This window comes from Colobus angolensis, unplaced genomic scaffold (genome assembly GCF_000951035.1).
Source record: "Colobus angolensis palliatus isolate OR3802 unplaced genomic scaffold, Cang.pa_1.0 Scaffold152, whole genome shotgun sequence".
NCBI classification, from domain to species: Eukaryota; Metazoa; Chordata; class Mammalia; order Primates; family Cercopithecidae; genus Colobus; species Colobus angolensis.
The window spans coordinates 4,815,910-4,842,314 of record NW_012114622.1 but is presented as its reverse complement, the minus strand read 5'-3'; the positions used below and the strand labels follow the sequence as shown (position 1 = coordinate 4,842,314).

The 26,405-nt window shown below is 36.7% G+C and overlaps 1 protein-coding gene across 1 annotated transcript in view; it reads left to right on the top strand.

Annotated features, from left to right (window-relative positions):
- DCDC1 (doublecortin domain containing 1) overlaps positions 1 to 19,029 on the top strand; it is a 99,113-nt gene extending 80,084 nt beyond the window's left edge. The window contains exon 7 of the mRNA XM_011936331.1: positions 18,971 to 19,029. Within this exon, the coding sequence (XP_011791721.1) occupies positions 18,971 to 19,029 (59 nt within the window). The remainder of the gene's footprint in view (positions 1 to 18,970) is intronic.
- Positions 19,030 to 26,405: the final 7,376 nt, after the last annotated feature.

Sequence of the window (26,405 nt, the reverse complement as noted above, 5' to 3'; positions counted from 1 at the left end):
TTTTTTTTTTTTTGAGGCGGAGTCTCGCTCTGTTGCCCAGGGTGGAGTGCAGTATTTTTGTGTTTTTTATTAAAATTATTTTATAATTTTTGTATGTACATTTTATATTTTAATATATTTTAATTTTTAAGAACATGTAACAATAATGGTTACATTGAAGTGTTTATTAGATTCGTGTCCATGCATACCTTATCATTAAAGAATCTTTGATGAATTTTATCGAGTTTCTGGACATTATAATCACAGGATTTTATGAACTAATCTAGTCAAGCTACTCAAAAAACTGAAACTTAGACAAGCTAACTACCATATCCAAAGTGGATCAAGTGAAATAGCTGGTACTATAACCCATTTTCTGATTTTAAGAGCAATATTCTTTATTATTCAAAACTTCCCTTAATATTACTTTTTCTTAAATTTTAATTCCTACTGTGTCGTGTCTTAAAAATGATTTAACATAACCATTAAAAATAAAAACATAAGACATCTGTTTCCAGTTGGAGTAATTAGTATCAGACTAGCCATTCCATTCTAAACAACTGAAAAACTGGAAAAAATATATGACAACTATTTTTAGGTATTAGACAACAGGAAGCATCAGCTATAATGCCTAAGAGAAGGGGAAAAGTTGAAGTGAGTCCTAAAGCTCACTATGTCTTTGTACCTGGAGGAATTTATGGATTGTAGTAGAGAGAGAGGGAGGGAGGGTGGGAAAGAGTGAGAGAGAGAAGAGAGAATCTAAGAAAAGCACAGTGCTTCCCATAAACTGAAGAGAAAGACATCAAAGTTCTAGGTGGCTGAAATTTGCAGAGCAATACCATAAGAGGGAGCTATTTTTAGAATAGTTCTCAAATTTTGTGTAAGCATCCCCTCATGTCTTTGGCTGACTATTAAGTTGCTTATGCATAAGGAGAACTCCACAAGGCTTGACACAAACAACTGCCAGGAAAAGAACAACTAATTAGGATGTAAAAGGGAAACAAGTATGGGAGTATGTGCAGGGTCAGGAGACATTTGCCTTTTGACCAGTTGGAGAGGAGAGGTCTTGTTGAACTTGTTAGACAAATTGATGAAGATTCCAGTAAAGGTAATTTATATCCAGAAGAAAAGTTGATCAATAGAAACAGACCCCAAAATAGAGTTCACCAAAAAAGACATTTAAACAGTGATTATAAATATGTTCATGTATTGAAAGAAAACATGAATATAATGCAAAGAGAACTGGAAACTTAAAATAGAACCAGTGGAACTTCTAGTTCTAAAAAATACAATATCTTAACTGCAAAACAAACAAACAAAAAAACAAAACAAAACAAAAAACAAAACAAAACTGGGTTTAACAGCAGGTTAGATATTAGAGAAGAAAAGATCAATGAACTTCAAGACAGGGCAATAAAGCTATCCAAACTGCAGTGCAGAGAAGCAAAAGGAAAGGACTGAAAACAGGGACTGAGTGTCGGTAACTTGTGGGATATCAATGAGTCTAATAGATGTATAATTGGAGCCCTAGAAAGACTGAGAAGAATGTGAATATTTGAAGTAATAATGGTCAGAATTTTTCCTGAGTTCATGGAAAACAACCCACATATCTAAGAAGCTCAATGCATCTCTACTAGAAAGATAACCAGATTAAGGACATAAATCACATTGCTGTAAACAATGATAAATAGGAAAGCTTAAAAGCAACCAGAGGGGAGGAAACACATTAATTACAGGGATACATATGTAAGAATAAAAACTGACTTCTCTTCAGAAATTATGCAAGACAGAAGATAGCAGATATCTTTAAAGTGTGGAGAGAAATAATATGTTTAAAGTGCTGAAAGAAAAACTGGTCATCTTATTTTGTGTTACAGTGAAAATACCTTTAAAAAATCTTTCAAATAAAAGCATTCTCAGGCAAACAGAATATGAAGCACTTGTATCCAGCAGACCTATACTATGAGAAATATTAAAGGATATTTTTCACTGGAAGAAAATGATACCAGAAACAAATTTGGGTATGCACAAAGAAATTATTTTAAATATACATGGTACATTCACTTTTATAGACCCTTTGCTGCTTATTGAGCCATTCCCAGTACATTTAAGAGGATTAAAATTATGTTAAGAATGTTTCCTGACTACAAAAGAATTAAATTAGAAATAAATAACCAAATATATCAGGTCACTCACTCTCCAGCTGTGGAGAGTTGTTTAATGTAGACATAAAACTCCCTTTCATAGATTTATCTTAATAGACTATATTTAATATTATGTATGTTATCTTTCTTTAATAGATTTTATATATATATTATCTTTAATAGACATTAAACTCCCTTTCATATATACACCTATCCTATTAGTCTTGTCCTTCTAGATATAGAACTCTAATATGACCTAAATTACCAAAACTGAGACAGAAGAAAATTTATATCTCAAAATCTCTGTATGTATTACATAAATCAAATTTAGAATTAAAAATTTTTCAAAAAACAAAATTCCAAGACCAAATGATCTCACTGGTGAATTTTATCAACCTTTCATGAGAAAATAATATGAGTTGTACACAAACCTTTTAGAAAATAGAGAAAACAGGAAAACTTCCCCTCTCACATGATGAGACTAGCATCATAAAGACATTACTAGAAAAGAAAATTCATACCACTATCCTCCTAACCGTAGATGCAAAATTACTTCATAAAGTATTAACAAATCAAATCCAACAATACATCATGATCAAGTGAGTTTTATCCCAGGAATGCAAAGTTGGTATATTAGTCTGTTTTCATGCTGCTGATAAAGACATACCTGAGACTGGGCAATTTACAAAAGAAAGAGGTTTATTGGACTTACAGTTCCACATGGCTGAGGAAGCCTCATAATCATGGTGGCAGGCAAAAGGCACGTCTCACATGGTGGGGGCAAGAGAGAGAATGAAAGCGAAACGAAACAGTTTCCCCTTATCGAACCATCAGATCTTGTGAGACTTATTTACAAACGCGAGAACAGTATGGGTGAAACCTCCCCCATGATTCAGTTATCTCCCACTGGATTGCTCCCACAAAACGTAGGAATTACGGGAGTATAATTCAAGATGAGATATGGGTAGGGGCACAGAGCCAAACCATATCAGTTGGTTTTACAACAGACAGTGTAGGTGACCACCTTAAGAGAATATGGAAAAAGTCATATGCTCATTTCAGTAGGTATCAGAGAGGAATTTGACAAAATTTAGTATTCACTTATTAAAAAAAATTTTCGTAACAAACTTGAAATAGAAGGGAATTTCTTCAATCTGGTCAAGAATGTGTACTAAACACTGATTTAACTGCATACTTAATGATGAAAGACTGAACCGTTTTCCCCTAAGATCAGGATCAAGGCAAAGATGTCCTCTCTTTTCATTTCAGCTTAACATGCTATCGAAGGCCCTACCCTGTGATAAGGCAAGAAAAAAGTAGTAAAAAGTGTATAGATTTAAAAGGAAGAAATAAAAACTATTTTATTTATAGACAGTGTGATAAGAACATGAAATACCTTAAAGAATCTATATAAAAGCTAGTAGAACTAAGGAATACATTCAGCAAGTTTGCAGGATACAAGGTCAGTGAAATTGTATATACTAGTGACCATTAGAAAATGAAATTTAAGGAGAGTGGAACATCTGGCTTCAGAGCAGGAACCTTTGTTGCACCAGTGACAAAAAAGAGAAATATGGGTGATGTTCAGAAAGGCAAGAAGAGTTTTTGTTCAGAAGTGTGCCCAATGCCACACCGTGGAAAAGGGAGGCAAGCACAAGACTGGGGCCTAATCTCCATGGTCTCTTCAGGCAGAAGACACGTCAGGCCACTGTATTCACTTACACAGATGCCAATAAGAACAAAGATATCATTTGGGGAGAGGATACACTGATGGAGTATTTGGAGAGTCCCAAGAAGTACATCCCTGGAATAAAAATGGTCTTTGCCAGCTCTAAGAAGGCAGAAAGGGCAGACTTGTTAGCTTGTCTTAAAAAAGCTACTAATGAGTAATAATTTGCCACTGCCTTATTTATTACAAAACAGAAATATTTCATGACTTTTTTATGTGTACCATACTTTCATAGATCTCATACACCAGAATTCAGATCATGAATGACTGACGGAATATTTTGTTGGGCAGTCCTGATTTAAAACTAAGACTAGCTTCTGGTTAAATGAATATGCTCAGTTTTTGAATTTTAATAGTAATTCCAATTCAGTAAATGCTATCATTGTTTACCCCTTCTAAAGCTATGATTAGACTTCGTTAGTAACATTCAACTTTTCACAAAGATGACGAGTGCCATCTTAAAACTTACTGGATTTTATATTTAAATTTACATACTGGGTTATGTGAATATATTTAAATACTGGGGAAATTCCTTCATTGTCTCAGAACCAAGCAAGATTCACCTGTGTTTTGTGTTCATTTGCCTCTTAAAGGCAAGGGTTGAAGATAAATAAGGTAGCAATGTCTACTTTATACTTTTGGCCCTAACTATGCCCATCTAATTAGAATTCCCTGTATTCAAAATGGTTCCTTTTACTTACTGAAAGGAATTTTAGTGTGGTTTATGTGTAATATTAAAGGTTATTTAATACTTCTCAGATTTTATAGATGATCTATAAGGTCACATGCTTTTAAAATAGTAGCAAATCTTTTATTATTATTATTATTTTTAAATTTATTATACTTTAAGTTCTAGGATACATGTGCAGAACGTTCAGTTTTGTTACATAGGTGTACACCTGCCATGGTGGTTTGCTGCACCTATCAACCCATCATCTACATTAGGTATTTCTCCTGATCTGATCCCTCCCCGAGCCCCCTACCCCCTGACAGGCCCTGGTGTGTGATATTCCCCTCCATGTGTCCATGTGTTCTCATTGTTCAACTCCCACCTATGAGTGAGAACATGTGGTGTTTGGTTTTCTGTTCTTGTGTTAGTTTTCTGAGAATGATGGTTTCATCCATGCCCCTACAAAGGACATGAACTCATCCTTTTTTATGGCTGCATAGTATTCCATGGTGTATGTGTGCCACATTTTCTTTATTCAGTCTATCATTGATGAGCACTAGGGTTGGCTTCAAGTCTTTGCTATTGGGAATAGTACCATAATAAACATATGTGTGCATGTGTCTTACAAACTTCACTCTTGAATTCTTTACATTCTAAGTCAAACTAAGTAATAATTTAGGATTGTCTTTAAACAGCCATTCAGAAACATAAAACTGTAGAACTGCTGTGTATTTGTGATTGGGAATGGTGCTTTTGCCAACTTAAAAGGTTTAAACTAGAAGAGAGATACACACAAAAAAAGAAAAAAAGAAAATGAAATTTAAAAATCAAATACCACAACACTCAAACACATGAAATACTTAACTATTCATTTAACACAATATGTGCAAGACTTATACAGTGAAAACAACAATTAATTGCTGAGAGAAATGAAAGAAGGCCCAAGAGATATATCATGTTCATGGACTGGAAACTTCAAAATTATAATGATGCCAATTTCCTGCAAGTTGATCTATATAGTCAACATAATACTCATCACAGTTCAGCTGGCCTTCTCTTTGAGGAAAGGGGCATAAATTGACAAGATATTTCTAAAATACATGTGGAAATTCCAGAAATGCAAAGGAATTAGATAGCCAAATCAGTTTTAAACAAGAATAAATTTGGAGGATTTATACTACTTGATTTCTTTTAAAAAGTTGTATTTTAGTGTTATTATTGTTATTTATTTTTTAAATTGACAAATAAAAATTGTATATATTTATAGTATACTACAGGATGATTTGAAATATGCCTACATTGTGGAATGGATAAACCAAGCTGATTAACAGTTGAATTACTTTAGATACTTATTTTTTTATCATAAACATCTACTTTCTTAGCAATTTTCAAGTATATAATATACTGTTATTAACTATAGTCACCATGATAAAAAATTCTCTTGAACTTATACCTCCTGTCTGACCGAAATTTTGTGCACTTTATAGCCAACATCTTCCTAGTCCTCCCACTCCCACTGCAGCCTCCTGCAATCACCATTCTACTCTCTGCTTCCATGAGTTTGACTTTTTTAGTTTTCAGGTATAAGTGAAATCATGTGGTATTTGTGTTTCTGTGCCTGGCTTATTTCACTTAACATAATGCCTTCCAAGTTTATCCATGTTGTTGCAAATGACAAGAGTTTCTCCTTTTTAAAGGCAGAATAGTATTCCATTTACACTACCTGTTTTCAACATCTATTATAAAGCTAAAGTAATCAAAACAGGATGATACGGGAATAAGAATACACATAAAGAGCAAAGAAACAAAATGGAGAGTTCAGAAGTAGACCCACACATACATGGGTAAATCACTCTTGATAGAGTAATTCAATGGGGGAAAAGACAATGTTTTTGATAACTATTGCTGAAACAACTGGATATTTCTGTGTGATAAGAACTTACCTCACAACCATTCATGAAAATTGATTTAAATTGATCATAGATCTTATTATAAAGAGTAAAACTATACTAATTCTCAGAGAAAACGTGGGAGAAAATCTTTGCAACCTTGGGTAGGCAAATATTTCTTAGGACATAAAAAAATATGAACAAAGACATAGAAATCAACCATTAGCAGATGAAAATATGCTCAATATTATTAATCATCAAGGAAATGCAAATTAAATCCATGATGAGTTACCACTATACACACATTAGAATGACTAATATTTAAAAGACTGACAATACCAAGTGTCGGTGAAAATGTGGAGCAATGGCAAATCTTATATTTAGCTGATAAGAATGCAAAATGATACAGCCACTTGGCAAAATAGTTTGATAGTTTCATATAAAGTTAAGCTTATACTTAATTACAATCTAGCAATCTCATTTTTAGATGTATACCAAGATAAATAACATATGTCAACACAAAGACTTCTAAGTGAATGTTCATAGTTGTTTTATTTGCAATTAGCCAAACTACAGGCAGTACAAAAGTCCATATACCTGTGAATGGATAAAAGATTATGATATATTTATGTCAAGGACTATTTTTCAACAATAAAAAGAAATGAGCATTGTGGTAAATGAATGAAATCAGGTATGAAATATTACATGCCATGAAATTGTAGAACAGATGAACTATTATCTAGTGAAAAAAACCAGATTATTGGTGACTTCAGGCCAGGAGTATTGGGTTGTAATTGGAAAAGAACATGAGGAATTTTGGAAGGTGGTGGGAATATTCTGTATATTCACTGTGGTAGTTACACATGGGTATACATTGTTCTATCTGCATCAACTGCACCTACTTAAAATAGGTACAGTTTATTTCATGCAAATTATAAATCAATAGAGTAGATTTTAAAAACAAAAATAATAATATGACTAGAATTGTAATCTGGGTCATTTAATTATTCTTAAGAAAATTCCCTCTGGTCATCTACTTCTCATTCACATTCTAAAAATAAAATACCAAAACACCACAGGACACAAATTCACAAGAAATAGTTGCCTTTTCAAATCATATTTATGTTCATTACTAGTGAGAGCAAATAACTAGATTTGGTGTGCATTCTTTCACTTACCTTTATGAGAATAAGACAAATAATAGGCCAGCATATTAAGCTCTAGGATTTATTCAGATAAGGTACTTAATAAGATAGGTACAAATTTAACCCAATCTTCTGGCATTTTCTGGTTAACATAATGGTAATAATTTTGATTATAAGTCATTTTTGTAAAATGTTGGCCTGAGCAGAGACTTATGCCATGGCATTTGATTACATTTTAATTCTTTGAAAATTCATAAACTATTTGACAGCCTTTCAATAAGCAAAAAAAAAAAAAAAAATTCTGTAAAAACAGATTCCCTTTCTCAAAATAATCATAATAAATGATAGTTCTCTTCTACTGAGCAAGTACAATTAATTGCCAAAGGTGAAGTATTTTTAGTAATCCAAATGATTAGTTTCACAATTATCCATTCATTTTCATAATTTTCAGCTTGATAAATTTCATCTAAAATTATTCCCTAGATTTTTAATTAAATGGTTTGCTTTTTAGGTTTATATAGTGAATACTGTTGTAATCTATTTGGTATACAAATACTCACTGAATTAGCTGAATAGACTTTCATCATTTGAGGAACATGGGACAAAAAATGTATTTTTCTGTCAGGATGACTTTAACTGCAAATAACAGATTCCTGATTGAAACAGACTTAAGCAAAAATGAAGCAAGAAAACCAGAGGTAGGGCAGCACCAAGCATAGTATGACAGAATTCCAGCTGTGATCTCTACAGTTTTATGGAGTTTGTGCTCTTTCATATGTTGGTAACAAGATGGTTGCACAGCCAGATGGAACTATGTGCAGAGGCACAAAAGGACCATCTCTTCCCTATGAAAGATTAAGCCTTTCCCAGAAGCTCCTGCTTATGTCTCATTGACCAGAACATGGTTGTGTGTCTATTTCAAACCATTCACTGACAAGGGGCATGAGACTACAATAGGTAATTTAGACACATCAAGATAATTGTAGGCTGGGCGCAGTGGCTCTTTGGGAGGCCGAGGCGGGTGGATCACCTGAGGTCAGGAGTTCAAGACCAGCCCGACCAACATGGAGAAACCCTGTCTCTACTAAAAACACAACATTAGCCAGGCATAGTGGTGCACACCTGTAATCCCAGCTACTGGGGAAGCTGAGGCAGGAGAATCACTTGAACCCGGGAGGTGAAGGTTGCAGTGACCCGAGATCAAGCCATTGCCCTCCAGCCTAGGCAACAAGAGTGAAACTCCGTCTCAAAAAAACAAAAAAAAAAAACAAAACAACAACAACAAAAATATAATTGTAGTCTTCCTTGAGTCAAGAGGGAGAAAAATCAGTATAGTAAGGATGAGGGTGGAGAATGGATATTGGATAGACAGCCAACAGTATTACTACACACATGAAGAAGTTTTCTTATTTTATTTCCTAGGACTTGCAAAAAGTTAGTGCTCTGGTACTAAAAAGAATTGGTTTATTTGAAAAAAAAATTCTTCTGGAATTATGCATACTTTATAGCATACTTTCATAAAAGCAGACAGAATTTTTTGCTAGCTTATCAGAATCTTGATCAAAAGATATTTATACTAAAATTAGTTTAAATTAGAAATAATATATATTAACTCTTTTATTCATTAATTCAAAATATTTTTTGACTACTAATGTCTGCCAAGTACCTGGATATGGTGGTGAGCAAAACAAGCCATGGCCTTGTTCTCATGGAACTTTTAGTCTAGTGGTGGACAAAGAGATTTGTAAAATAAAGCCGGGTATGGTGGCTCACACCTGTTATCCCAGCACTTTGGGAGGCTTAAGCAGGCGGATCAGGAGGTCAGGAGTTCAAGACCAGCCTGGCAAACATAGAGAAACCCCGTCTCTACTAAAAATACAAAAATTAGCCTAGTATTGCAACGGGCACCTGTAGTCCCAGCTACTCAGGAGACTGAGGCGGGAAAATCACTTGAACCCGGGAGGCGGATGTTTCAGTGAGCAGAGACTGTACCATTGCACTCCAGCCTGGCTGACAGAGTGAGACTCTGTCTCAAAAAAAAAAAAAAAAAAAAAAGACATTTGTGAAATGATCATATCATTAAATGTGGAGTAGGTGGCATAAGGAAGGCTTCTTTCCTTCCCTATGAGGCTGTTCTCCCCCTTCATATGGTGACCTTTTGATTCCTGGAATACATCCTGCTTGCTCTGCTATGGAGCCTTTTCATATGCTGTGTTCTCTGAAATAGTTCCCCACTCTCAATATCCTCCACTTGTTTCCAGATAAATCCAGTTTATCTCTTCTCAGAAGCCTTCCTTATGCCACCTACTCCACATTTAATGATATGATCATTTTATAAATGTCTTTGTCCACCACTAGACTCAAAGCTCCATGAGAACAAGAACCTGGGTGTTTTTGCTCACTGCAATATCCAGGCACTTGGAAGATAGTAGTAGTCAAAAATATTTTGAATTAATGAATAAAAGAAACATATCAATTTGGGAGTTGTCAGTATGTAAATGGAAGATGAAATGTTGGGGTACCATTTAGTTTGCCTTAAGAGAGAGGCAGAAAGAAGGCTAGGACTTACCTTGATAAACCCAAGTGAATGAATATGCATGACCCCATGAAGAAGACAAGAAAACAGGAGAAAAAAATAGTAGAGTCTTGTATCTCAGGATTTGTTCATGCTGGATATGGTTTGGTTGTGTTCCCACCCAAATCTCATCTTTAATTCCGACATGTTGTGGGAGGGACCCTGGTGGGAGGCAATTGAGACATGAGGGTGGGTCTTTCACATGCTGTTCTCATGATAGTTAGTCTTATGCAATCTGATGGTTTTATAAGGAGGAGTTTCCCTGCACAAGCTCTTTCTCTGCCTGCTGCCATCTATGTAAGACATGACTTGCTTCAATTTGCCTTCTACCATCAGTGTAAGGCGTCCCCAGCCATGTGGAACTGTAAGTCCACTAAACCTCTTCTTTTATAAATTGCCCAGACTTGGGTATGTCTTTATCAGCAGCGTGAAAATGGACTAATACAGTAAATTGGTACCAAGAGTGGGGTGCTGCTGTAGATAGCCAAAAATGTGGAAGTGACTTTCGAGCTGAGTAACAGTTAGGGGTTGGAGCAGTTTGGAGAGCTCAAAAGAAGATAGGACAAAGTGGGAAAGTTTGGAGCTCCCTAGAGACTTGTTGAATGGCTTTGACCGAAATGCTGATAGTGATATGGATAATGAAGTCCAGGCTGAGGTGGTCTCAAATGGAGATGAGGAACTTGTTGGAAACTGGAGCAAAGGTGACTTGCTATATTTTAGCAAAGATACTTGTGGCATTTTGCCCCTGCCCTAGAGATTTGTGGAACTTTGAAATTGAGAGGGATGATTTAGGGTATGTGGTGGAAGAAATGTCTAAGCTGCAAAGCATTCAAGATGTGACTTGGGTACCATTAAAGGCCTTCAGTTTTATAAAGGAAGCAGAGCACAAAAGTTTGGAAAATTTGCAGCCTAACAATTCAATAGAAAATAAAATCCCATTTTCTGAGGAGAAGTTCAAGCTGACTGCAGAAGTTTATATAAAGAATAAGGAGCTGAAGGTTAATCCCCAAGACAATGGGGAAAATGTCTCTGGGGCATGTCAGAGGTCTTCACAGCAATGCTCCCATCACAAGCCTGGAGGCCTAGGAGGAAAAAATGGTTTCAAGGACCAGGCCCAGGGTCCCATACTGCATTGCAGCCTAGGGACTTGGTGCCCTACATCCCAGCTGCTCCAGCCATGGCTGAAAGGGGCCAATGTAGAGTTTAGGCCATGACTTCAGAGGATGCAAGCCCCAAGCCTTGGCGCTTGTGAGTCCCTACACAGTTCCTACTGGGGCACTGCCTTATGGAGCTGTGAGAAGAGGGCCACCATCCTCTAGACCCCAGAATGGTAGATCCACTGACAACTTGCACTGTGCATCTGGAAGTGCTTCAGACATTCCACACCAGCCCATGAAAGCAGCCAGAGGGAGGCTGTGCCCTGCAAAGCCATAGGAGTGGAACTGCCCAAGACCATGGGAACCCACTTCTTGCATCAGCATGACCTGTATGTGAGACATGGAGTCAAAGGAGATCATTTTGGAGCTTTAAGATTTGACCACCCTGTTGGATTTTGGACTTGCATGGGGCCTGTAGCCCCTTTGTTTTGGCCAATTTCTCCCATTTGGAACAGCTGTATTTATGCAATGCCTTTACCCCTATTTTATCTAGAAAGTAATTAACTTGCTTTTTGTTTTAATTTACTGGGTGGAAGGGACTTTCTTTGTCTCAGACGAAACTTTGGACTGTGGACTTTTTAACTGATGCTAAATGAGTTAAGACTTTAGGGGACTGTTGGGAAGGCAATGATTGCTTTCAAAATGTGAGGACATGAGATTTGGGAGGGGCCATGAGATTTGGGAAGGGTGCATGAGATTTGAGAGGTGAAATGATATAGTTTGGCTGTGTCTTCACCCAAATCTCATGTTGAATTTCCATAGGCTGTGGGAGGGACCTGGTGGGAGGTAATTGAGTCATGGGGGCGGGTCTTTCCCATGCTGTTCTTGTGATAGTGAAAACGTCTTATCAGGTCTGATGGTTTTGTTTTTTTGAGATGGAGTGTCACCCTGTCACCCAGGCTGGAGGGCAATGGCATGATCTCGGCTCACTGCAGCCTCTGCCTGCTGGATTCAAGTGATTCTCCTGCCTCACATCCTGAGGAGCTGAGATTATAGGTGCCCGCCACCACACCCAGCTAATTTTTGTATTTTTAGTAGAGACAGGGAATCAACCATGTTGGCCAGGCTGGTCTTGAACTGCTGACCTCATAATCTGCCCACCTTGGCCTCCCAAAGTGCTGGGATTACAGGCATGAATCACTGTGTCTGGCCTCAGGTCTGATGGTTTTATAAGGAGAGGTTTCCCTGCAGAAGCTCTCTCTCTGCCTGCTGCCGTCCATGTAAGATGTGACTTGCTCCCCCTTGCCTTCCACCATTATTGTGAGGCCTCCCCAGCCATGTGGAACTGTAAGTCCACTAAACCTCTTTCTTTTGTAAATTGCCCAGTCTTGGGTATGTCTTTATCAACAGTGTGATAATGAACTAATACAATGCTCAAAACAAGTAAGAATTTTAAAATGTCCTTTGGATTTGTCAATATAGTAGTAATTGGTAATCATTTTGAGAATTATTTCAGTAAAGTGATGGTAAAAAAGCCAAACTGGAACAGGCTGAGAATGAATGGGAAGAAAGGAAAAGAAACAGAGAGCATGGACAAATCTAAGACATTTAGCTGTAAAGTTGAGGAGTAGCTAGAGGGAGATATCAGGTAGGTATGGGGGGATTTAATTTTCAAGATAGAAAATACTTATGTTTCAATATCAGTGGTAACAGTCTACTTGAGAAGCAGTAGATGAATATACACGAGAGAGAAGAAATGATGGATAATGTAAACTGCTTTAAAAGTTGAGAGCACACATAACTGAAAGCATAAGTGGAATATTGACCTTAGATAGGAGCAGGAACTCTTGTAATATAACTAGAAGGAAAAAGAGTGGATGACTATAGAAATAAGTAGGCGTGTAGCTTTGATAGCAGTGAGATGAGGCTTCAAATTTCTCTCTGACATAGGAGGTCATGTCATCTGCTGAAAATGAAGAGGCAATTAACGAAGGAAAGGCTAAGTGGAGATAAGCAGATTAGAGATTGTTGGAAATACTCTGTGGAAAGTGGGAGAGAAGTTTGACCAAAGCAATGAAGTAGAAGTGACTGGGCAGTACTGAGGGACCATGGAAGCTGGTGATCATGAATGATAGTAATGTTGACATGTTCAGTTGTGTGACTTTCTCCAGCAGCACCAGGCCTCTCAGTGTGCACACAGAGTGGAAAGTGAAGGTCGCTCGGAGTTAGGATTTTGCAAGCTATGTGTGGTAAAAGTTATCCAAGAGACCGGGCGCAGTGGCTCAAGCCTGTAATCCCAGCACTTTGGGAGGCCGAGACGGGCGGATCACAAGGTCAGGAGATCAAGACCATCTGGCTAACACGGTGAAACCCCGTCTCTACTAAAAAATACAAAAAACCAGCCGGGCAAGGTGGCGGGTGCCTGTAGTCCCAGCTACTCAGGAGGCTGAGGCAGGAGAATGGCGTAAACCTGGGAAGCAGAGCTTGCAGTGAGCTGAGATCCGGCCACTGCACTCCAGCCTGGGCGACAGAGCGAGACTCCGTCTCAAAAAAAAAAAAAAAAAAAAAAAAGTTATCCAAGAATGAGAAAGAATGACTAGAGTTAGAGAATATGATATGCTTGAACATCAAGATCCTGGGTGCTGGGGGCAGTGCTTGTTTGTTTTTGTTGAGTAAGAGAGTTGGGGAGAAATTATCTTGAAATAGCGTTGTAACACTACTTTTCAAACTTGAGATTGTGTGATAGGAGAGAATAAAATCTTACCACTTGAGAGGTCCTTGAAGAAGTTAGTGACCTCAGGGGAAAACCTAGTTTCTTTTAAAAGAGGTTGTGGGGCTAGTCAAATTTGTTGATCAGAGGACATGTTTTCCGAGTACACAATGGAAGAGTTTTAGAAATGAATAAAGGAGTTCAGGCTAATTTATACAGAACAGGAAAATGCAGAGCTTCATGTGAATGTTGATGCAAAACTTTTTCCATAAAAGGCAAACAGAAAATAATTTTGGTTTTGCTAGCCATAAGGTCTCTGTAGCAACTATCTCAACCTTGCTGTGGTAGCATGAAAGCAGCCATAGAAAATATGTAAATGATCAAGTGTGGCTGTTTTACAAGAAAACTTTATGTACAGTACTTAAATTTGAATTTCATATTTAAATCTATCACAAAATATGATTTATCTTTTGATTTATTTTTTAGGAATTAAAAATGTACAAGCCATTCTTAGCCTATAGGCCACACAGAAACAAGCTATGAACTGGAATTGGCCTTTGGACTGTAGTTTGCTAACTCTTGCAGTAGAGAATCTTTTGAGGAGAGTGTGTTGGGGAAGTGTAAGTTGGGGCTTATGCTTCCAGGTGTTAACTCATAAAACTGTATTAAAAGGTTTCAAGGTTCTCTGTCTTTGAGAAGAACTAACATTTTGGGTCTAATTGGCTTATCAACCTGGTTCACATGACCTGCGGTGATGTTGGCCTAAATATACTCTCTCATCTGAACTGAGGTAGTGGTAACCCAGAGGTTCTGGCCATTCCAGGAACTGCAAACTCTGTACCAGATATGTCTGGAGATGTAGTTGACTCCCAGATCTGTAAACAAGTAGATTAAACTGAAAAGATTGTGGAATATTTCTGCCCAGGTACTTTTCAAAAAGATTCTGGTTTTACAGTGTGATGATTTAAAATTTTAGTATCAGAAGAGTTTCTAAAACTTAAGCTGTATGGAATTAACAGGCCAGGCGCAGTGGTTCATGCCTGTAATCCCAGCATTTAGGGAGGCTGAGGCAGGAGGATCACTTGAGGCCAGGGGGCTTGAGACCAGACTGGGCAACATAGCTAGGCCCCATCTCTACAAAAATTAAAAAATTAGCTGAGTGTCTTGTGGTACCACTGTTGTCCCAGCTGCTTGGAAGGCTGAAGTGGTAGGATTGCCTGAACCTGGGAAGTTGAGGATGCAATGAGCTACGATCATGCCATTGCACTCCAGCCTGGGTGACAGAGCAAGACTCTGTCTCAAAAAAAAAAAAAAAAGGAATTAACAAAATGTGAATTTGTAAAAGTAATATTTTAACAAGCTTAACAGGTACAGTAGTGGAAATGCTATTTTAATTAACCTTAATATTAGAGCAAGATGACACCATAATGTACTTTTCAATTATAAATCATAAGAATGACCTTACAAGTAGAAGCTTCATTTCAGGGCTTTTGACAGAAACTTATAGTGATACTAATTCATACCACTGATAATTTACTCTGAGAAAATAATTACTGAAAGCTGGCATTGCTTAAACACTGCAAAGATTTTTCATTCTTCAAGTAGGAAGGAATGACAGTGTTGCTCATGCATTATTAAATTTTAGTATTTGATTTTCTAATGCCAGTTTTAAAACTCGTTTAACTCTTAAAACTCGCACAAAGGTTTGGTTTGCACACACATTTTTACTGATGTTTTAGCTCAATGAAAAGGGGAGTCTTTGAGTTAGAAAGTATTGTAACCAGTCAAAATGTCTATTATGAAAAAGTCAAAAAAACAACAGATGCTGGCAAGGCTGTGGAGAAAAGGAATGCTTATACACTGTTGGTGGGAATGTAAATTAGTTCAGCTACTATGGAAAGCAATATGGAGTTTTCCCAAAGAACTCAGAATTATCATTTGACCCAGCAATCCCATTACTGATTATATATATCCAAAAGAAAAATCGTTCTGCCAAAATGACACATGCACTCGTATGTTCATCACAACACTGTTCTGAATAGCAAAGATATGGAATCATCCTAGGTGCCCATCAAAAGTGGATTGTATAAAGAAAATTGGTACATATGTACCATGGAATACTATGCAGCCATAACAAAGAATGAAAGTATATCCTTTGCAGCAACATGGATGCAGCTGGATGCCCATTGTCCTAAGCAAATTAATGCAGGAACAGAAAACCAGTTACCACATGTTCTCACTTATAAGTGGGATCTAAACATTGGGTACTCATGGACATAAAGATTGCAACAACAGACACTGTGAACTCCTACAGGGGGAGGGAAGGAGGGACTGATTTTTTTAAGACTCAAAGGCAGCAATATTTAAAATAATTTTTAAGACTTACTGACATTTTCCTCGAAGTAAATGGGACTACCTTCAAGTAGATTATAGTTTTACTTAGTTTAATTGGTAAATTGTAACTTTAAAGGATACTTAGATATTTGAACCTTCACTCATAACTAGGAAATATAAATTATACCAAAGGACATCATTGTACTTTTAAATACAGTAATCACTTCATAATATTAAGCTTCATAATATTAAGAAATTGAGAACTGAATACGAGGACTGGAAAGATAAGTAATGTGGGGTTGTAAAGAGGAGATTATGTCTTGCTTAGGGTCTATAAGACCAACTGTAGATCCTTAATAGTATTCAGACATGATTGGCTAAGGAGCAATTTGTGCTGAATTATCTCCCTTGAGTATTTCTGTCACTGAGAGTGGTGGTGAAAGTGATCCATTTTCACTTTCACTCCAGTGACAGGAGAATTTTGCCAGTCAGACACCAACTGTGTTAATTAGAGTATTAAAATAAAAACAAGCATGGATCCCGTGCCAGTGTCAGTCAATATGTTCCACTCCTCTTTTTGTTTCAAGCCAAAAGAACACTCTAGTTTCTTTTCCTGATACTTCTTTCTTATATTTTGAACATTGCTTTCCCAGCATCTTTAGTAAAGACTGAAGTCCATGGGATGGGGGTCCTAGATGAACTTGTGGGCAGTAGTTACTGAAGAAACTGACCCACAAGAGTGAAAAAGAAGGCAGGAAGAATAACCAGGGTAATATTTAGAGAGTCACTAGGTTGTTACATTCTTTGCAAGCACTTCGTTATTTAACCAGGTAAAGCATTGATGTTGTGAATGAGCTTTTCCTCATAAATTAGAAAGCTCAAGAATATTCCTACCTGGGGGTGGTGGCTCATGCCTCTAATCCCAGCAATTTGGGAGGTTGAGGCATGCAGATCACCTGAGGTCAGGAGTTCGAGACCAGCCTGATCAACATGGAGAAACCCCGTCTCTACTAAAAATACAAAAAATTAGCTGGGCAGGGTGGTGCATGCCTGTAATCCCAGCTACTCGGGAGGCTGAGGCAGGAGAATCACTTGAACCTGGGAAGCGGAGGTTGCGATGAGCTGAGATCGCACCACTGCACTCAAACCTGGGTGACCAGAGTGAAACTCCATCTCAAAAAAAAATTCCTATAACATTATTCCTAATAACGAGCAGGTATGCATTCTTGATTGTGAGAAAAACAGCAGCAATACATTGCTCTGAATTGCTCAATGCTCTGAATTGCAGCTAGTGTACAAGAAACATGCAACGCTGTGAATGGCCATGGGAACATGTGGTCCATGGGGACATGATTAGTTATGTATAGGAGTAGAGTAGAATAAAGGCTGAGAACCTCTGGTATATAGAGCCTAAGAAAGACCAATTTGTCAAATTGATTTGTCAGTTAAATATTTACCTTTAATATTCAACCTGTCTTTTGATAGAGCAACTATGTAAACCAAATAAATCAGTCACAATGTTTGAAGGCTGTTCTATAGGCTGAAAGAAAGTTCCACTTTGCCTCTATGTAAACGGTAAGCTATTGAAATACGTACATTGTCACAAAGCTAATGAATGGTTAAGCTAGGACTAAATTATGGGCTCCAATAATAAAGTAAGGACAGAAGTGAGCAAAAAGAGATAGGTAGTATCAGCAACTGAAAGATGGTTTGAGCAGTTGAAAGATGTTTTGTGTACTATAATCATATTAATATAGTTGACATTGTCCTTCAGTAGTAGTTCTTGGTTATGGGAAAGTAATATTATAGCTGGGAATAGTAGAAAATGGATGGCAGAGCCCTTTCAATTTCAATTTGGAAAATATTTTGTATTTTTAGATGAATATGGTGAATTTCATGTTTTGGAAGTTACTACTGAAAACCTAATAACAACCTGCCTCAGGTTACCTGACACTCCTCAGACCCCTTCTGTTCCCTTAATTTTCCTCACCTTGTGAGTAGAACTTTCTTTCCAGCTGAAGCATGTTTAAGTCTTCCTTGAAGTTGGAAAGATAATTGCCACATTGGGTTCAAAGGGCTACATGTAAAATAACAAGAACAGGTCATGATATTATAATATTTAAAAAGAGTGCATATTAGAAACCATTAAAGGTAAAGTTCTTGAGACTCATATTCATGGAAAACCTGAAATGTGATATATTCAGTTCAGTTTTTAGTACCTAAACAACGTAAGATATCTGAACAGTGATCAGACTATTTTTATAATTTATTTTAGGACACTTGGAAAACATTTAAAAGCTAACGAAACTATGTACTTAAAATCTAATTTAAAAGGTAATATCCTCTCATTGTGAAATAAATGGAACATACAGAAAGTTGAAAGAATAAGATAAACATCCCTCAGAGTTCTAAAGGTCTACCATTTATTAAATAATAGATAACCAGTATTTAATATTTGTTGCATCTTCTTTCTTTCTTTTTTACTGATACTTGTGTGTTTTTTTACACACACACGAGTACAATTAGGATGTAACAATTTTAACTGCCTTTAAATTTCATATATTAGAACATTTTATAAATCATTAAATTTTATTTTATAATATAATTTTTAATAACTGTGTAGTATAGAAAGGAGTTTAAATGTGTATTCAGTTTAACCAGAGTTTACTAAATTATTTATAATTTTTTTCCTGCACAGGTTTTAGATACTTGTACAATGAGAATGAATCTAAATTTACCAGCCAGATATTTTTATGATTTGTATGGCAGAAAAATTGAAGATATTTCAAAAGGTAAGTGGCAAAGATTTTGTAAACCATTTGATAATATTTTGAAAAACATTTATATTTTGTTTTTACTTTAAACATTTAAAAGAAAAACATATAATAAAACATGTTTAATTATAACATGGATAAATATTCTTACACAAAGGGAAATCGTGAAAGGACATTAAGATTTTAGGAATTTTTTATTTCAAAACAAGTTTGGAGTTTTTAAAAAATTGGCAGGTATTTTAACCTTAGTAAACCATAATTAAATAAAAGTAATTAATACATTTTTATAAAGTTATAGTGTAGCAGCCAATTTATATAGGATACAGCTTTCCAAAGACAAAAATAAGAAATTGCATTACTGTATGATCACATAGAGGTTTTAAAACTGTTTTGGTCAACTTCTAGAGCTTTTTCAAAAGTTATGAAATGTAACAAATGTACCAAACTAAATGTAGTTCAGTTTGGAACCACTAGGAAGAACTCCAATAACCCATTACTCTCTACTAACTGTGTATATCAGCAGTATGCTGGTAAATGTTATCAACTGACTCTGAAAAAAAAAAGGCCCTGATTTGCAGCATTTAGCAACTTCATGGTGTAGGTGCTCGTACCATGACCAATTTCAAGCTACCACTGAATGCAGAGTTCAGAGGGAAGCGTTTTAACTCACTGAATAAAGTATTTGGAGAAGAGATGAGAACAATTGGCTTTTGCAGACTGGTACAAGTTGGCTCTAGCACATCAAAGTACATATCCCTTGTCACAGAATTGACAGATTAGGAATTAATTTGACAGTAGAGAAATTCACTCACTAGGTTCTTGCATTACCAACTCTACTACTATATAGTACTTATTCTGGACCAGGCACTATTCTAAGCTCATCACAAATATTAACTCTTTTAGCTCTCAGAGAAACTATAATTCCTATTTATTGCAGTAACTGAGGTACAGAGAACTTAGGTAATTTGCTCAACATCACACAACTAGCAAGTGGTGGCGTTGGGACGCAAACCTTGGCAGGCTGGCTCCAGTAGCAGCGCTTTTAACCATTGTACTCTGTTCTCTCTCTCTCTTTCTGCCTCCCTCTCTCTTTTCACTTTAGTGTCTCATCTATGTCAGAACTCCATTTGTTTTCCTAGTACTTTCCATACAGGATGTGATTATTGTATTGCTTTGTTACTTTTTTGTGTGTATGCACGCTTCCTACCAGACTACAGACTTCCTGGGAACAGGCACTCAATAAATAGTACTTGGATTTTTGAATGAGTCTTATGTCACTCTCCTACATGATCTGTTTCTACCACAATGTAACGTAAAAGAGGGCAAGAACAGACACTATCTTTGTTGTAATACCAGTATTAAGCACAATGCCTGGGACATAGCTGACACTCATAAATGTGGCATGAATGAATTAAACTGTCTACTCTTGGACGTTTAGTTGGTTCCACTGTTATACTATTAAAAGTAACTCATCTTCAGGCAAGAAAAAAAAGTTATGAATTGTACTTTAAAGTATTTTCATTGTCTTTGTCAAAAGGCATTAGATATCCATCTAATATCTCTAAAGGTACTGTTTTGTTTTGCTAGCCTCATTCGTGAGTTTAAATTTCACGTTCATGAGTTTAAACGTGTTATTGAAATGGTCCTATAATTTCATTCAAACTTTAACTCCATGCTTGATGAGGGCCAGGATATTAAATAACATGCCTTTAACTGCGAGGGTAGTGATTCAGACAACTGATGTGATTTTGGGATGTGGCTACAGCAGATACTTCCATTTGTTTCCCATTTTCTCACTTGTACTATATAAAAGCAGACTGTTTCCTTGATTTATCATCCTTCATTAATACTTACTGAATGATAACTATAATATTTTGATATTTATTGTTTCTAACTCAAATTTTTTGGCCAAGGATTACATATGTGTGTATTCGGAAAGTAAATTTGTTTTTCTTGGCCTTTTAAAAAATGTTTTTATTAGAGATCATAACTATTTTTCATTTCATTACATGTTTTTATCTGAAGATTTCAAATCTCCTGTAGATACCTACCCATTATCTAGAAGGATTAGGTAAGGTTATTTTTCTGCAAAACATGTAACACAAAGAATCCTTCTTTCTGTTCTTTGGGGTTAATAAGAGTGTCATTATTAAAGAGATTTGTTTCTTTCTTGCATTTTTGTCTCCTCCTCCATTCCTCTTGCTAAGATTTTCTTTATGATCAACAATATTTTGAAATTACTCTTAAACTAGCAGTAATAAAAATAAACAACATATTTTCTTAATACCCTATCTAGACTTGAATTATTTCCAGTTCACCTGGAATTAAAACATCAGATTTGAATAAAATGCTAGAATTGAAACTATAAGGAATCTTCATTAAGATGAGATTTATATTTAGAAAGTTTATTTTTCTCCTCCCAAATATGGTATAGCAGCATTACTTATCAAAACTGAAAAGCACTGACTCTGAGACATGATACTTCATGGATGCCAGAGGCATTCAGATTCATGCCTCATGCTTCACATATCCCAGAAGTGTGCTATTACCACATTTTAATGCATGCCTTGCCCTCTGTTTTTGCATCCTTGTAAAAGCTTATGCCAGCTGAAATTAGCCTGTGCAACCACTAACATGTGGAAGCATTACAAGTTCACTGGACTTAAAATATTTAAAGAAGCTAATCCTGTTGGAGGAACTTCCAGTCTGTAGCGCCCTAGTCACTTAACATTAGGTTTTTGAACTTCTGTTTTCTTTGTTTCTATGATGTTGTGCATCAAATGATTGAGGTCCCTAAACTTTTGTGTTTGATGGTCTTCTGGACTTCAACTTGAGAAATGTCAAGTTGTGAAAGTTATCTTTTAATTTAAACAAATAAATGCTGATACTCTTGATTTGATGTATATCTATTTTTTTCTTGCTTTGTATCAGATCAGAAAAAATCTTTTAATAATGTCTAACGTTAAGATCATAGCAATTACTTTTTATTTATAAGCACAGATTAGAACTGTAATTGTACCAAGGACTAAAAGCAACAGATACACAAAATAAAAATTTTCTCCTACCTATTGCTTCTTTTTTGGAATTAGATATACTTTCAAGTTTTCCTTCTATGCTATGATAAATAAGCACATTTGATATAATATTAAACTACTTTTACTTTGTCAAGTAAACCTTGGAAAAGACCAACAGGATTGGCAAATTGCTTGTTTTTAGATTTTATTCTAAACCATAGACAATTTTTTTTTCCTGAGACTGTGTCTTGCTCTGTTGCCTAGGCTGGAGTGCAGTGGTGCAACCACAGCTCATTGCAGCCTTGAACTCCCAAGCTCAAGCAAGCCTCCCACCTCAGCCTCCCCAGTAGCTGGGATTACAGGTGCAGGCCACTGTGCCTACTTTAAAAAAAAAAAAAATATGTAGAGATGGAGTCTCCCTCTGTTGCTCAGGCTGGTCTTGAACTTCTGGGTTCAAGCAATCCTCCTACCTTGGCCTCCCAAAGTGCTGGTATTACAAGCATGATCCACCATCCTGGCTTTTTTTTTTTTCTCCAGTAAAGACAGAGTTTAATTTATGTGAGGCTGGCCACATGGAAGAAGTCATTACTCAATTCAACCTCTACCACAGAAGATTTTAATAAATTTTTATTGTTACATGTGAAAAAGTTATTTTATTATGGTTCCTGTATAGATCTATCCTTTCTACAATAGAAAGGAGTACCCCTACTGGGTACAGATGCCGTATTCCTGCAGATGGTCAACATGCTGGTACATATACAGTTATTCCTTGGTGTCCGTGGGGGATTGGCTACTGGAGGCCTCTCCCATACTAACATCCACAGTTGCTCAAGTCCATTATATAAAATGGTGTAGTATTTGCATATAGCCTATGCACATCATCTTGTATACTTTAAATAATCTCTAGCTTACTTATAATACCTAATACTGTGTAAATGTTATATAAATAGTTGTTACACTGCATTATTTTTAAACTTGTATTATTTTTATTTCTGTATTATTATTTTTTTAAAAAATATTTTTCACTCATACTTGGTTGAATCCAGGGATGTGGAACCCAGTAAGATGGAGGGCCGATTATATATATATGCATAAAAAATACATTCTGCAAAATCACACCCACCAAAATAACAGGGATATGGGGAAACTAGGGTTTGGAAAAACCATTGAAAAATCTATTTACCTTTAAAACCACAATACTATCTAAAATAATAATGATTAACTTAGGAGATAATGTAAACAGCCTGGGTAGGCATCTCGGAGTGCTGCTTTAGAAGATATTAAAGCTGCACAAAAACAATAGAGTGTGAGACAATGCAGATGAAAGTGAAGTGGAGATTTGGGCCAGTGGGGCTTTCTTTAAGGAAGGCCCAGGAGGAAATGAAATTCCCACAATGAGAGAGTTATATAAGGCCAAGGATACACCTTTCTGGGGTGGTAAGTACATCAGCCAAGTTAAGAAGATTTTTTTCTTTCCTGATAAATGATAGAATTTTACTACTTCTCTTTTGGCTTCCTTTGTTTAGGAAAAATCACATATTTATTAACCAAACTTCTGTATCACTTTGACATCATTCCTCTATTTACTAATTATATACGAGCTATTTGATGTTATACAAGCATTTCAAATGGAAGACACATGTAGACAGTGTCTGATTTCAAGGGAGGTTTGAAATAACACACTCATTCCTCCTAACATTTCCAAACTTTTTGATCTCTTAACTTCTTTGGCTTAATTATTACATGATGGTGAACCAGAGGAGTCACTCTCCCTCTCAAGGGAGGAGATCCTTAGTCTGTTAGGACCTCTATGAGGGATCCATTCCAATAATCATACCCTCATTCTTTGTCATAATGAGTACTGTTAAATTTACCCTAGTGGTTCTGAAATGAGTTAGAATATGACATTAATTAAATTGACTCCAAGATCATTCTAGACATAGTGAATGTTCACTTCCTATTTCATCTCCTACCCCAAATTATGCCCAGCAATACTGTCCAAAATAATTGTATATTCTCTGATAAATTTTTTGGAGATTCTGAAATTAGATTAAGTACAGGATTAATATATTTCATCATAAAATTCCAATAACATAGAGATGAATTTGAATGTTAGCTCTTGCCCATTATCAACTTTTTGTGGAGACATTAAAATTAAAAGAATAAAATTTCAAATAAAATCCAAAATTTTAAAGTCCACCCAGAAGCAAATTTCAAGATCAAATTATCTTACTTTTTTGAGTTAAAAACAAATAAAGTTTCAAACTCTTCAAGTTAAAGTGCAAAGAACTCAAAGTCCTAATTTTTGTTCTTCCCAGTATCAGCCAGATGGCTTCTGGATGCCTGACTGGAGCTGGAATGTCTCCAGCAGCTACCGTCTGGGCTCCTGGAGTGGGTGTCATCCCTTAGGACCTCAGAAGTTGAATTAGGTCTACACCAACATTTTCATATGCCTTGTTTGCAAGCAAACAAAATGATTATCACAACATCAACAACATAGCCAGCACATTCACAACAGTAGCCACTCCCAGCAAATGTGGCCATTGCATGCAAAATGATGTTTCCAGGACTCTATGTTTGGCATAATTCAGACCCACATGACGGTTGCCAAAGACCCTAACAGAGACTAAGTGAGGAAAGGCAGACAAGAGAAAATATTACCGTCAGTCTTTCCAAGATGCCAGTTGGCCCATGCTGTTGACCAGGCTCTATGACCTGTGACCTAACTTCTTGGGAAGCAATCTCCCATTACGACATTACTTATCGCATTATAAGTTTACAGTATCTTGAGGGAAAAATTGACCAGTACACACTGTCTTCTGTCTCAAAGAGGCTGCACAAAGTGTTGGTTAAGTTCTCTGATTTTTGAGCCAGAATTCAAATTCCAGTTATGCCATGAACTGTATGACCTTGGACAGATTACTTAACTTCTCTGAGAGTCAGTTTCCTTATCTATAAGGTAGGAATTATAGTATTTACCATAACAACATTGCAAAGATTAAGTGAAATATATGTTAAGTCCTTAGAGCAAGTGCCTGACACTTGGTAAACATTATAAGGTATAATGTTTCAATAGTATAAAATTAGCTTTCGGCCGGGCGCGGTGGCTCAAGCCTGTAATCCCAGCACTTTGGGAGGCCGAGACGGGCGGATCACGAGGTCGGAAGATCGAGACCATCCTGGCTAAAATGGTGAAACCCCGTCTCTACTAAAAAATACAAAAAACTAGCCAGGCGAGGTGGTGGGCGCCTGTAGTCCCAGCTACTCGGGAGGCTGAGGCAAGGAGAATGGCGGGAACCCGGGAGGCGGAGCTTGCAGTGAGCTGAGATCCGGCCACTGCACTCCAGCCCCGGCGACAGAGCGAGACTCCGTCTCAAAAAAAAAAAAAAAATTAGCTTTCATCATTATTGCTGTTATTATTCTTTTTATTTTATTTTTCTTTTGAGGTGGAGTCTTGCTCTTGTTGCCCAGGGTGGAGTACAGTGGCGCGATCTGGGCTCACTGCAACCTCTGCCTCTTGCGTTCAAGTGATTCTCTTGCTTCAGTCTCCTGAGTAGCTGGGATTACAGGCGCCTGCCACCACACCTGGTAATTTTTTTTTATTTTTAGTAGAGATGGAATTTCACCATGTTGGCCAGGCTGGTCTTGAACTCCTGACCTCAGGTGATCCGCCCGCCTCGGCCTTCCAAAGTGCTGGGATTACAAGCATGAGCCATCAAGCTCTTAAAGAGGGAAATGAGAGTGAGAGTGTTTCATTCTTGCAACATCTGAAAGTTTGCATTGGTGGTAGCACCAGTCATAAAGACTTATTTGAGGTATCATTTTTCCCTTTTAAAAAATTCCAAATATCCTAATGTTCTCTTTCTTTCTTTCTTTTCTTACTTTCTTCCTTTCTTTCCTTTCTTCCCTTTCTTTCTTTTCCGAGTCAGTGCTTCTAAACCCCATGCTCAACTGAGGGTGATCACTGTCTGGTGGCATAGCATCCATCTTGTCTTAGGAGTGGCATCTTCAATCATAGTGGTTGCTGTAGCAGCCTCTGCCTATGGAATTATTTAAGCCTGAGAAACTTACTTCTGGGCACAGCTTCCCCCTCATCTCCACATCAGTTCCAACTGTAGAATAACTTTTGGCAGATTTCCAAATTGAAGCAGCTATTCGTGTTTCTGAGGCTTATGTGCCAATGGTCCCAGTTAGGACCAACACTGCTGCCATTTCCTCCTAAGGACATGGTCTTTCCTCAGTTTTTTAATGCTCCTCCTCTTGAGTTAATGTTTCTGTCAGGCACCTCGTTTTCTGCAATGCTTAAGGTTTGCTTCTATTATACACATCTTCCTTTCAGGAAGTT